At 41.7% G+C, this 14464-nt stretch overlaps 1 protein-coding gene across 8 annotated transcripts in view; it reads right to left on the bottom strand.

The window, feature by feature from the left end:
• kidins220a (kinase D-interacting substrate 220a) overlaps positions 1-14464 on the bottom strand; it is a 142442-nt gene that overhangs the window by 54440 nt on the left and 73538 nt on the right. For all 8 annotated transcript variants that reach the window (XM_034159418.1, XM_034159411.1, XM_034159416.1 and 5 more), the window contains 2 exons: positions 4281-4459; positions 585-796 (listed from right to left, as the gene is read on the bottom strand). In XM_034159418.1, the coding sequence (XP_034015309.1) occupies positions 585-796; positions 4281-4459 (391 nt within the window). The remainder of the gene's footprint in view (positions 1-584; positions 797-4280; positions 4460-14464) is intronic.

The following is a 14464-nucleotide window of genomic DNA, read 5'->3' as shown; positions in this document are numbered from 1 at the left end:
TGAAAGCCGTCTGAATCTTCCGAATGGTTTCCACCTGGAGGTCTCTCACAGTTTCTGGAAAAAATTGATGCAGCAAAGCTCCAAATCGTTCAGACATTTTCCTCACAATAAAAATCCGACGAGGGGGGTGGACCTCTGCTCACTCAAAGCGTGCTCACAGGCGAATGACGCAACCGACAGGCATGAAAAAACTCACGCATGCGCATGAAGGTTCAAACTTGGCTGATGCAATCACACGTGATTCAAATCCATATGGTTTTTGCAAAAAATAAAAAGGTCGGATAGTTTTCTAACAGACCTCGTAGCTTGAAATGAATTTCAGTTTCCTTCATTTCCAAAGCCTCCGTCTGGGGGTCATCAAGGCCATCGCTGCTTGTGCACATGTAGTAAACCAGTCTGTTAACAGCGAAATTAGACCCTGGTCCATTGTGATCCTTTTAGAACACTAAACCTGTGAGTGTCATCCTACCAAGAAGTGTTTTTATTGTAGCTCACAAACTGAAAATTTTAACAATATTCTCTAATGAGTCAGTTTTAATCCAGACAGATTTTGACATCATTACAGAAACCTGGTGGACTCTCACCCGATTGTAGAATGGGTGCTGTGGGCCAGTCATGCCGCTGAAATAGGCACTGTGGGGTTGAGGAGGCAAAGATCCAGCGAAGGAACCTGCTGGGGAACAGGCGGCAGAGTTCTGGCCATAACCTGCTGGGGGGCGCGGCACAGCCTCTTGCAGGGGTATTGTGGGATAGTTCACTCCTCCTATGTGCATCTGCTCCCTGGCAGCACGGACATCTGAAAAGGAGAAAAACAGAAAGTGAGGGAAATAATGGGGAGTGTGTTTTCTGCAGCACTAATGGACGATGCGTCTTGGCAATGATGATAAAGGCCCTTTCGATCCGCCCACGCATTAATAATTTAGCTTCATTTCATTATCCCCAGAGTTGTGACGCCATAGAGGGGAAAAAACACACACACAAAGTTCTGATTGTCACTGTAATGCAGAAAATTCCACCGTTCCTGAAAACACTCTCCTCTGGCAAAAAAACAAAAAGCAAAATTCTAAAGAGGACGGAACCGCAGATATTATGATTACACTGACCTTCAACTGTGAATTCCATTTTCACACTGATTTTATTTCTCCATGTCCTCATGAACCAGCAGAAACTCATTTTTCCCCCCCCCAAATGATACGCTGGGCACATGACGACCCTGGCACAATGACTTTGGTACTGTGCAGTCCCTGACAAATAAATACACCCGTATAAACAAAAACAACACAGGACATGTGAACATCAAGACACCATCTCATAAGTGCTTTTCACGCAAATCAATCTGACTTTGAGAGAAGTTTAAGGTGGCGAGGGGTGGCTTTGGTAAAACCTCTCGATTTAAAGTTAAATAAGCCTGGAGACAGAACAGAGTGGCTCTGTGTGGCTGGAAAGACAGAAAGAACCAGGAACAGAAACAGGCACCAGAATGTCTCCTGGTTATACAAGTGGCTGCTGAATGACACACTGAGTGAGACCCAATCCAGCCTGTGAACACAATGGGGGCCTTATGATGTGAGTCAGGATCATGGGCGGGTATCACTGACAGCATTGCCCACTGACTGGCCGACGGGATACTGGGCAACGCGTACCAAGTGGACGCAGAAGGAGCGGAAGGGACGGCATGACGGGGTGGGAGTATTGGTCACCTTCCGGTCCCCGGTGACATGTGTAGAGGTGTAAACACCTACATACTGTTTGAGCGCACCAACGCACACAAATAAAACACATTTGGTGGCTACATATGCACCAAGTGCTGTACTTACACTGAACGCCTGGCTGCAAAGCTTGGTCAGCTGTGCCCTTCGTGACTCAGTCTTTGCTCAATGGAAGTGATTGTGTGTGCAAGCGCATGCACGTTCTCTGGTCTCATAACACTGTGATGCAGCAGCTTCACACTAAGCGTCATTGACACTCCTGTACGGGCCCAAAGGACAGTGACGCACAATAGCAAAAGCAGAGTGCTGCTCTGGCCCACAGTTAAATATTGATGCGCTGTTACGTCATTAGAAATTCACACTGAAATCTGGCGTAGCACGAGAGGCAGACGAGTGAAATCACTGTCCTTATCCCACAGGGTCATTACGGAAATATTCGGGACGTTTGACTGTTTGAAAATTAAAAGCAATTTGTGGTTTTCTCAGAGCTCCTGTGGTTGGTGATTTTAGAGCAGGCCCTGCTGTAATTTTATGAGTAAAGTCAGTGCCATTGGAGCTGGAACAGAATTCAACAAATCACAGATTCTGCAGATTTTCAACACTTAAAAACATTCTAATTCTCAATTTTACCCAACTGCACAAGTCAAGTCTGGGTTTGTGCACCGGTGCGGTGCAACACTGTATCCACCAATCCCCTCCCACCTCTCCAAAGTAACCATCTATCTGGTGCAGTCAGTTGAAACATCCCCTTGGCCTTCTGTATTTCCTGGGATCCTCAACAATTAGGCACCTACGTGCTGGATCATGCAAAGAGAAATGCACCACATGGCCAAAATATCATAGCTGGTGCTAGCTCTCAGCGCAAGTAATACTTCTCATCCAAGTGCCCAGAAGTAACCGCTCATTTAGCAAAGTCACTCCAGCAGTACCCAAGGATCCTCCAAAGAGATCTGGTACCAACGACAACCACTTGTCATCTTATGTTACTGGTCAGCACACGTGTTACAACTATACAGTAAACAGGAAGCACCAAGATACGAAAGGCTTAGAACTTCGATCTCCTACAAAAATATCGGCACCAAACACCTCCATCCAGTGGCCTGACTGTCTCCTGATCTCAAAGGCAGAGGACCCAGAGACATGAATGTCACGGGCTGAGATAAGTGAATGTCTCCACAAGTTCAACACTTGCCCCGTATATAGATATGCTTCTGATGGTTGAGTCCAGGAAGCCATTGAAAGTCTAGATCTTCTTGATTCAGGCTGCTCCCCTTTCCTTTATTCAATTTCTCTTTTTTAGTTTTACACTTTAAAGCATTGTAAAAATAATAGAGATGGTAGATTTAGTTCAGTTTTTCTTCACCATGTCCGATTTTCAGTGGGTCACCAGTTTATATAACCCACAGAAGATTCTAGAACTTGACATGATTACTTTCAAAAGCTTTTGAATGACTAATTAGTAAAATTTGGGATTAATTGGGGATATACGTATCTGGTTGTGTCACCTGCAACATTTCTGTTATGTTCCGTCAATCTTGATGGCTATACATGTTGGCTACCCCACTGAGTCCATTCTGCTTGAGGTCCAGTTCCTCCTTACAAAGTAGAAGTCTCATATAGGCCATGAGATTTCTACTTTGAAAGGAGGAACTGGACTTATGGAGATCTAAAATTTTGTTCAAGTCTCGTATGCGCCCTGACGCCTATTGGTGCCGGTGCGAATCTTTGCATTCTGTAGTATGAAGCAGCAGAAAATCTAGTACTCCTCCTGGACGGGACCCCAGTCCATTGCAGGTTACTTCACCAGCAAAAGGCTGGTACACATTTTCTGAGTGAACTGGGACAATGCAGAGGAACTGGAGAGGTGATGGTCTAGTGGTTAAAGTGTTGGGCTTGAGACCAGAGGATCCTCGGTTCAAATCCCAGCCTGACCGGAAAATCACTAAGGGCCCTTGGGCAAGGTCCTTAATCCTGTAGTTGATCCCGGTGTGTAGTGAGTACTTTGTATGGCAGCACCCTGACATCGGGGTGAATGTGAAGCATTATTGTAAAGAGCTTTGAGCGTCTGATGCAGATGGAAAAGCGCTATATAAATGCAGTCCATTTATATAAATACAGTCCATTTGTTCAAGGACACAGACTGCTAACGTGATGGGGAATTGACCCCGGGACTACATATTGGTAGGCCAACTATTTAATCCAATGAGCTACCTGCGCTACAAGGAGCCCAAAGAGGTTTGTAAGGCAAGTAACTGTACAGTCTATTATACAAAAATATATGGAGGTTGGGACCACACATATTTCACAAAACTGAGCAAGGAGGCTTAAATTGCCTAAGAATTCACAAACTTCTGTTCTAAAGGTCCATCAGGACATCAGAATCACAACTACTGCAATGATCAAGGAAATGGAGGCACCAAATCCAAATCCACATAACAATAAAAGACCCACGGACGACTTTAAAATCTAAACAAAAAAACCTAGACAAAAGTTTACAGTTTATCACAGGACAAAGGCCAGGCGCTCATGCTCAAAAATTTTATTGTCTAAGGTTCCTGAGAGTGTTAGGACCTGCAATGATCTCTCTCAGTTTGGGGTCCAGGTTTACAGTGCAGGGCAGGAACATTTCCACATCTCTGGCAGTGAGAACGGGCGTCCTGGAGGAGAGGAACACCTCAAAGCTACGGATATCTCCATCAATCTCCAGCAGCGGCTCCACATCTTTAGTGGTGGGGATATTCTTGGAGATCCTTCAGTGGAGTAAAATAAAAATAAAAATGAGTGAAATTAATTACAAATAACCTTAATGACTCTGAAAACAAAGCCCATTTTATTGCCAAAACCTCTGCTAGATCTTGATTATTGTGAGACTAAGTGGACATTCAAAATGAAACTGAGAAATTACTGTACAGAAAATTCTGCTCTTATTTATCAGGAAAAACAAAATGTGATCTAATATAAATTCTGCTTCTGGCTTGTTAAATATGTCAGAGTTTTTGCACTGAAGTCTGATTGGTTGTTTCATGGTTCCACTGCAAGACATCACACAGCAATGAAAAAAGAAAAGAGGAAATAGCAAGCAGTACTGTTAAGATTGAAGAGATATTCAACAGTCATCATCATCATGAGAGCACACAGATAACTGGATTTCGAGAAGGCAAGATAGTGAAAGGGGGGATGTTTGAAGACAGATACAGTGAGGGATGTTATCTTTTCTCAGCAGAGGAGGAAACCTGAGAAGATGACAATCAGGGTAATTTAGCAAGCAGCAGACGGAAACACATTATGATGGCCTGCTACATTTAATATGTTTGTTACTACAGGGCCTCTGTAAACACAGTGTTTGGAGACTCTTCCGTTAGCCCAGATATCATTTGTGCACTCTATACAATATGAAAAAAAAAACCCCACCCTACTGAAATAAGATCATTTAGTGTCACTGTGCTAATTTTGGGTACAGTGGCAGTGAAAGCAGTTAGCACGTTTGCCTACAAGAAGGTCCCTTGTTTGACACCATCATTGTGCTTGTGTATCTGGAGGTGGACCAGGAAGGGCATCCAGCGAAAAACCTTTGCCGAAGGAACATCTGGATCCATACCAGATAGTGACCCTGAGCAAAAACAGGAGAAGCCAAAAGAAATTACTTACAGTTCTTCCGTTAATTCAATGGAATATTAATGGAAATAAAAAAAAACGAATGCCATCCGAATGATAGTTTGGCCCACATTCCCGAAGTGTTGAGGTGCATTGGAGAACATTGGACAGCATTCTGAGAGCAGTCTAAACAGTCGGGCAGATTCCTGTGGCTGCCTGCATGTTTGCACATGTACAAAATAATTGAGGTGGAAAAATATTAGTGGTCTTAAATATTCGTACAACATGAAAACGGCATTCGAAGTATTCTGATCATGTTCGGTGGGGAGTTCGAAATGATCCATCATGTCGGATCCTGGCTGAATGTCCCAACTGTGCCTGAACGCATCTCAAGTGCTGCTGGATTATATTTCCTCCACCCAAAATCGGACCTAAGTGTATTCATCATAGTCTCACTGCGTTTTGACAGCTGTCTGGGTAATCATAATGTGTTCCACCTACATTTGTTCTGAGGTTCGTGCGTACAGCACGTGCACCAATGAGTCGGGGCGGGTCAGAGCGCAGTCTGGGTTTTCGGTCGGCTGTCCTCTGCAGTTCTTGTTCCCTCCCACACGTGGCACTGTATTCTAAAGCCGTCAACAGACTCACCTAAGACGTCACGTTCGTTCACTATAAAAGGTCGACTTTCAGCAGGACGGTCATCACTCATAGGAAGACATGTCCCACCCACTGTAATGGTCTTACTCCTGTTTGCCCTTCAAGTTTCCATATAGAAGACCTAAAGAGAGAACAACAGAAGGGGTGGAAGGGTCCAAAATGCGCTAATTCGTGTTAATTAGGTATGAACACCAAAGGAACCAGTCAAACAACTGGAACAACTAATTATCCAAAAGGGCACCCGATTTCAGTTTCTAGTATTTCTAACAACACTACAGGTGAATTTGGATAGCATTTCAGTCCTTCTTTTGATGACACATAGAAGATTTCCAGTTGTTTGACTGGTTCCTACCTAATTAACATAAATTAGCATATTCTGGGCCCTTCCACCCCTTGTATTGTTCTCTCCCAGGGTATATATATATATATATATATATATATATATATATATATATATATATTTGCAATTAGTGGTGGGTCAAGTCTCAATACGAGTGGACTATTATTAGGTGGACAGCTTTTCCAAAGATAACATTTTGAAGAGGAAAGTAGAATGTTTCTATTTTTTGTTGTTGCTGTTTTGAGTGCCTCTGGGACAGACTGCAGAAGTGAAACCCAGCACAGTGTGGCAATGGTCTTCAAAACATGGATCTAACCACGGTTTGATTCTATTCTTTCCATTCGTGGACACAGGTGGAGTGACTTTCAGACAGGTAATAGTCAGTGCCTGACATTACATCATCATGGATCTAAATGGCTGTCAAGCTGTTGTGTATTTTTCAGACGCACTCTGGCTTATTTTACTTTTTTCATCTTTATCAGGATTTGCACAAGTTAAAGAGTTGGAAGTAATATTTCATAATCCGATATATAATTTTTAAATTTTTTTTAAGATAGTGTTGCCTGGAGTGAAATATGCCCTTTAATTCACACTGTGGAAAATTCAACTTTCAACCCCACATGGTTAAAAAGAACTGCTATCAGTTTAATCAGATTCAGAGGCACATGTGACTGGGGCCGCAAGGAAAGCACACAGCAACAAGCCAGATCCATCAGTACATCTCATTAATGTAATCATTCAGACATGAAAACATGAAAGTCAGAGTGACTTATGACACCAACCATTCATTATCAGAATGTTCCACTTTTATCAGATCAATGACGAGACTCCAGCAGGAAGAACATACTTTTCTCTCATCTGTCTCCGGTTCACCTTTGAACCATTCATTACTTCCTACCCAAACATCTTGCCTTTCTATTTGCATATCCTGCTTAACATTCAGTTGTTACAGCTTAACACCAGCTTGCCTCACTCATCACTCATTCCCTGTTCGTCAGATTCAGTGATGCCATTTTTAGTGTCTGCTGAAAACACAGACTGGTGAGCTTGTTTTTTTTTCCCTGGGCCTCTTTTGATTTTGACAGTTAACAGAGGCTGGTCTTTCTGTGACTTGATTAGATGATTAGTACTACTGCTGAAGTATCTTAGCTCATACACTGACATTTGGATGTGCTGAGGACTCAGCCTGAGCCAATACGCTAATGTTCATCTGCTCTAATTAAGTTAACATGATTCCTGCAAAGGCAATACCTACCCAGAAGAATCCCAAGCCAATGAACTCAACAGAACCCAACAAAAACAAACCCACACAGTAGAGGGATAGGAACAGGTTATCATAAAGTTTTAAACTGGCATCTTGCTCTAGAGGACCAACATCAAGTCAACATTTCAGGGTCTGGCATCCTGCTCAAAGATAAATTGACAAAACAGATGGTTGGTGATTTTGCACCAGTTGCTTGAACCGGTGACCTTGTGCTGCTTCTAACCAAATGCACGTCCGGCAAAAAATAAATTTTAAAAATGCAGTTGGGCTACTAGTTCTAAAAATGTCTTGATTAATTTGTTACTCGGGGAAAAAAAATGCATGTTTTCTGATATTCAATAAATTAGTTCAGTGGGAGGACAGCACGGTGACTTAGTGATTAGAACTGTTGCCTCACAGCGAGAAGGTCATGGGATCAATTCCCACTGGTGGCCTCTCTGTGTGGAGTTTACATGTTCTCCCCATGTTTGCGTGGGTTCCCTCCGAGTGCTCCGGCTTCCTCCCACATCCAAAGACATGCAGGTTAGATGGATTTGAAACTTAAAATTGACAATAGGTGTGTGCGGGTGTGAATGTGTTTGTTTGTCTATATGTGGCCCTGTGACAGACTGGCGTTATGTCTAGGGTGTACCCTGCCTAACGTCCCATGACTGCTGGGATAGGCTCGAGCCCCCGCGACCTGATCTTGGATAAGTGGTTGAAGATGAGTGTGTGTGGATGAGTTTGGTGGCAAAAGTTGAGAGACACATTTTCCAAATTACTGGAGTTTTGAACTGCTTGTAGGACAAAACTAATTCTGAAGATATCTTGGACTTGGGTACATGCTCATGCTGAGATGACTTGCAATAGTCCACTGTGATTAGCTAATGAACTGGACTAGTCAATTTGCAACAGATAAATAAATAATGTAAAAAAAAATGTTCAAAAAGAATGCAGGGGGGTACTTCTAAAACAATTTATTGATTCATAAAATATATATACATATATATATATACATATACATATACATACATATACACATACATATACATATACATATATACATATACATACATATACATACACATATACATATACACATATATATATATACATATACATATACATATATACATATATACATATACATATACACATATATATACACATATACATATATACATACACATATATATACACATATACATATATACATACACATATATATATATATATATATATATATACATATATAAGATTCTGATTTTTTTCTGAATATATAATATGTAAAAATATTTGCAAGTTTTCTGATGATCAATAAATCAAAATCAAATCAAATCAATTTTATTTATATAGCGCCAAATCACAACAAACAGTTGCCCCAGGGCGCTTTATATTGTAAGGCAAAGCCATACAATAATTACGGAAAAACACCAACGGTCAAAACGACCCCCTGTGAGCAAGCACTTGGCAACAGTGGGAAGGAAAAACTCCCTTTTAACAGGAAGAAACCTCCAGCAGAACCAGGCTCAGGGAGGGGCAGTCTTCTGCTGGGACTGGTTGGGGCTGAGGGAGAGAACCAGGAAAAAGACATGCTGTGGAGGGGAGCAGAGATCAATCACTAATGATTAAATGCAGAGTGGTGCATACAGAGCAAAAAGAGAAAGAAACACTCAGTGCATCATGGGAACCCCCCAGCAGTCTAAGTCTATAGCAGCATAACTAAGGTTCAGGGTGGTTCAGGGTCACCTGATCCAGCCCTAACTATAAGCTTTAGCAAAAAGGAAAGTTTTAAGCCTAATCTTAAAAGTAGAGACGGTGTCCGTCTCCCTGATCCGAATTGGGAGCTGGTTCCACAGGAGAGGAGCCTGAAAGCTGAAGGCTCTGCCTCCCATTCTACTCTTACAAACCCTAGGAACTACAAGTAAGCCTGCAGTCTGAGAGCGAAGCGCTCTATTGGGGTGATATGGTACTATGAGGTCCCTAAGATAAGATGGGACCTGATTATTCAAAACCTTATAAGTAAGAAGAAGAATTTTAAATTCTATTCTAGAATTAACAGGAAGCCAATGAAGAGAGGCCAATATGGGTGAGATATGCTCTCTCCTTCTAGTCCCCGTCAGTACTCTAGCTGCAGCATTTTGAATTAACTGAAGTCTTTTCAGGGAACCTTTAGGACAACCTGATAATAATGAATTACAATAGTCCAGCCTAGAGGAAATAAATGCATGAATTAGTTTTTCAGCATCACTCTGAGACAAGACCTTTCTAATTTTAGAGATATTGCGCAAATGCAAAAAAAGCAGTCCTACATATTTGTTTAATATGCACATTGAATGACATATCCTGATCATAAATGACTCCAAGATTTCTCACAGTATTACTAGAGGTCAGGGTAATGCCATCCAGAGTAAGGATCTGGTTAGACACCATGTTTCTAAGATTTGTGGGGCCAAGTACAATAACTTCAGTTTTATCTGAGTTTAAAAGCAGGAAATTAGAGGTCATCCATGTCTTTATGTCTGTAAGACAATCCTGCAGTTTAGCTAATTGGTGTGTGTCCTCTGGCTTCATGGATAGATAAAGCTGGGTATCATCTGTGTAACAATGAAAATTTAAGCAATGCTGTCTAATAATACTGCCTAAGGGAAACATGTATAAAGTGTATAAAATTGGTCCTAGCACAGAACCTTGTGGAACTCCATAGTTAACCTTAGTCTGTGAAGAAGATTCCCCATTTACATGAACAAATTGTAATCTATTAGATAAATATGATTCAACCCACCGCAGCGCAGTGCCTTTAATACCTATGGCATGCTCTAATCTCTGTAATAAAATTTTATGGTCAACAGTATCAAAAGCAGCACTGAGGTCTAACAGAACAAGCACAGAGATGAGTCCACTGTCTGAGGCCATAAGAAGATCATTTGTAACCTTCACTAATGCTGTTTCTGTAGTATGATGAATTCTAAACCCTGACTGAAACTCTTCAAATAGACCATTCCTCTGCAGATGATCAGTTAGCTGTTTTACAACTACCCTTTCAATAATTTTTGAGAGAAAAGGAAGGTTGGAGATTGGCCTATAATTAGCTAAGATAGCTGGGTCAAGTGATGGCTTTTTAAGTAATGGTTTAATTACTGCCACCTTAAAAGCCTGTGGTACATAGCCAACTAATAAAGATAGATTGATCATATTTAAGATCGAAGCATTAATTAATGGCAGGGCTTCCTTGAGCAGCCTGGTAGGAATGGGTTCTAATAGACATGTTGATGGTTTGGAGGAAGTAACTAATGAAAATAAGTCAGACAGAACAATCGGAGAGAAAGAGTCTAACCAAATACCGGCATCACTGAAAGCAGCCAAAGATAACGATACGTCTTTGGGATGGTTATGAGTAATTTTTTCTCTAATAGTTAAAATTTTATTATCAAAGAAAGTCATGAAGTCATTACTAGTTAAAGTTAAAGGAATACTCGACTCAATAGAGCTCTGACTCTGTCAGCCTGGCTACAGTGCTGAAAAGAAACCTGGGGTTGTTCTTATTTTCTTCAATTAGTGATGAGTAGTAAGATGTCCTAGCTTTACGGAGGGCTTTTTTTATAGAGCAACAGACTCTTTTTCCAGGCTAAGTGAAGATCTTCTAAATTAGCGAGATGCCATTTCCTCTCCAACGTACGGGTTATCTGCTTTAAGCTGCAAGTTTGTGAGTTATACCACGGAGTCAGGCACTTCTGATTTAAGGCTCTCTTTTTCAGAGGAGCTACAGCATCCAAAGTTGTCTTCAATGAGGATGTAAAACTATTGACGAGATACTCTATCTCACTCACAGAGTTTAGGTAGCTACTCTGCACTGTGTTGGTATATGGCATAAGGGAACATAAAGAAGGAATCATATCCTTAAACCTAGTTACAGCGCTTTCTGAAAGACTTCTAGTGTAATGAAACTTATTCCCCACTGCTGGGTAGTCCATCAGAGTAAATGTAAATGTTATTAAGAAATGATCAGACAGAAGGGAGTTTTCAGGGAATACTGTTAAGTCTTCAATTTCCATACCATAAGTCAGAACAAGATCTAAGATATGATTAAAGTGGTGGGTGGACTCATTTACATTTTGAGCAAAGCCAATTGAGACTAACAATAGATTAAATGCAGTGTTGAGGCTGTCATTCTCAGCATCTGTGTGGATGTTAAAATCGCCTACTATAATTATCTTATCTGAGCTAAGCACTAAGTCAGACAAAAGGTCTGAAAATTCACAGAGAAACTCACAGTAACGACCAGGTGGACGATACATAATAACAAATAAAACTGGTTTTTGGGACTTCCAATTTGGATGGACAAGACTAAGAGACAAGCTTTCAAATGAATTAAAGCTCTGTCTGGGTTTTGGATTAATTAATAAGCTGGAATGGAAGATTGCTGCTAATCCTCCGCCTCGGCCCATGCTACGAGCATTCTGGCAGTTAGTGTGACTCGGGGGTGTTGACTCATTTAAACTAACATATTCATCCTGCTGTAACCAGGTTTCTGTAAGGCAGAATAAATCAATATGTTGATCAATTATTATATCATTTACTAACAGGGACTTAGAAGAGAGAGATCTAATGTTTAATAGACCACATTTAACTGTTTTAGTCTGTGGTGCAGTTGAAGGTGCTATATTATTTTTTCTTTTTGAATTTTTATGCTTAAATAGATTTTTGCTGGTTATTGGTGGTCTGGGAGCAGGCACCGTCTCTACGGGGATGGGGTAATGAGGGGATGGCAGGGGGAGAGAAGCTGCAGAGAGGTGTGTAAGACTACAACTCTGCTTCCTGGTCCCAACCCTGGATAGTCACGGTTTGGAGGATTTAAGAAAACTGGCCAGATTTCTAGAAATGAGAGCTGCTCCATCCAAAGTGGGATGGATGCCGTCTCTCCTAACAAGACCAGGTTTTCCCCAGAAGCTTTGCCAATTATCTATGAAGTCCACCTCATTTTTTGGACACCACTCAGACAGCCAGCAATTCAAGGAGAACATGCGGCTAAACATGTCACTCCCAGTCCGATTGGGGAGGGGCCCAGAGAAAACTACAGAGTCCGACATTGTTTTGTGTCGCCGAGTGGGAAAAAACGGTTAGAAATGTGAACGGGTTAGCGGTGTACACGGGGCTTCTGTTTAGAACTACACTTCCTCCTCACAGTCACCCAGCCGGCCTGCTTTCCCGGCTGCTCGGGATCTGCTGGAAGGGAACTAACGGCGGCTAAGCTACCTTGGTCCGCACCGACTACAGGGGCCTGGCTAGCTGTAGAATTTTCCACGGTGCGGAGCCGAGTCTCCAATTCGCCCAGCCTGGCCTCCAAAGCTACGAATAAGCTACACTTATTACAAGTACCATTACTGCTAAAGGAGGTCGAGGAATAACTAAACATTTCACACCCAGAGCAGAAAAGTGCAGGAGAGACAGTAGAAGCCGCCATGCTAAACCGGCTAAGAGCTAGTAGCTGCGCTAAGCTAGCGGATTCCTAAAATCACACAAAGTGAATAATGTGTAAATAATTTAGAGGTGATTCAGCAGAGGGAGTGCTTTAGTTAAGGCACATGAAGATTACACTGTGAAACAAATCGTTATCTAGATAACTAGATCAATCTAACTGCGCAGATTAAACAGCTAACAGATACAGCAAAACACTGCTGTGCTCCGGAACAGGAAGTGATACAATACCGCAGTGAGAGCCAACCACCAGTAGAGGCAAGCCTCTACTGGTGGTTAAAAGAGTTAAGTGATTTATTCAAAAACAAAATGTGAACAATCCCAAGTTATATGAATTTTCTTCTTTATACCTTTAGAGGTTTGAAATGTTGGTCCAATAAAATTGCATTGTGAAGAAGTCACCGTGGGGTTGGGTACATGCTAGGGTTGAGATAATTTGACATCATGGTCTACTATGACTAGCTCTTATCGGTCGACAGTAGTCAGCTAGTTTTCTTCTAATCAGCCATTTAAGTAAGTCAGATTTTCCTGAACAGCTATCAAAAACACAGTCAGGGTAACAGACAGCACAGACATCAAGCAGGAACCAACACAGGTCTGCATTTACCAGCAGCCTGCACTCCCTTCACTTTAGCATTACAAATAAACATTTTGGATATAATAGTAGTAACAACAACAATACTACTATTACTACTACTAATATCAAATCAAATCAATTTCATTTATATAGCGCCAAATCACAACAAACAGTTGCCCCAAGGCGCTTCATATTGCAAGGCAAAGCCATACAATAATTACAGAAAACCCCAACGGTCAAAACGACCCCCTGTGAGCAAGCACTTGGCGACAGTGGGAAGAAAAAACTCCCTTTTAACAGGAAGAAACCTCCAGCAGAACCAGGCTCAGGGAGGGGCAGTCTTCTGCTGGGACTGGTTGGGGCTGAGGGAGAGAACCAGGAAAAAGACATGCTGTGGAAGATAGCAGAGATCAATCACTAATGATTAAATGCAGAGTGGTGCATACAGAGCAAAAAGAGAAAGAAACACTCAGTGCATCATGGGAACCCCCCAGCAGTCTAAGTCTATAGCAGCATAACTAAGGGATGGTTCACGGTCACCTGATCCAGCCCTAACTATAAGCTTTAGCAAAAAGGAAAGTTTTAAGCCTAATCTTAAAAGTAGAGAGGGTGTCTGTCTCCCTGATCTGAATTGGGAGCTGGTTCCACAGGAGAGGAGCCTGAAAGCTGAAGGCTCTGCCTCCCATTCTACTCTTACAAACCCTAGGAACTACAAGTAAGCCTGCAGTCTGAGAGCGAAGCACTCTATTGGGGTGATATGGTACTATGAGGTCCCTAAGATAAGATGGGACCTGATTATTCAAAACCTTATAAGTAAGAAGAAGAATTTTAAATTCTATTCTAGAATTAACAGGAAGCCAATGAAG

This window comes from Thalassophryne amazonica, chromosome 19 (assembly GCF_902500255.1).
Source record: "Thalassophryne amazonica chromosome 19, fThaAma1.1, whole genome shotgun sequence".
Taxonomy (NCBI): domain Eukaryota; kingdom Metazoa; phylum Chordata; class Actinopteri; order Batrachoidiformes; family Batrachoididae; genus Thalassophryne; species Thalassophryne amazonica.
The sequence above is the reverse complement of the archived record's forward strand: the minus strand, read 5'-3'. Positions and strand labels throughout refer to the sequence as shown.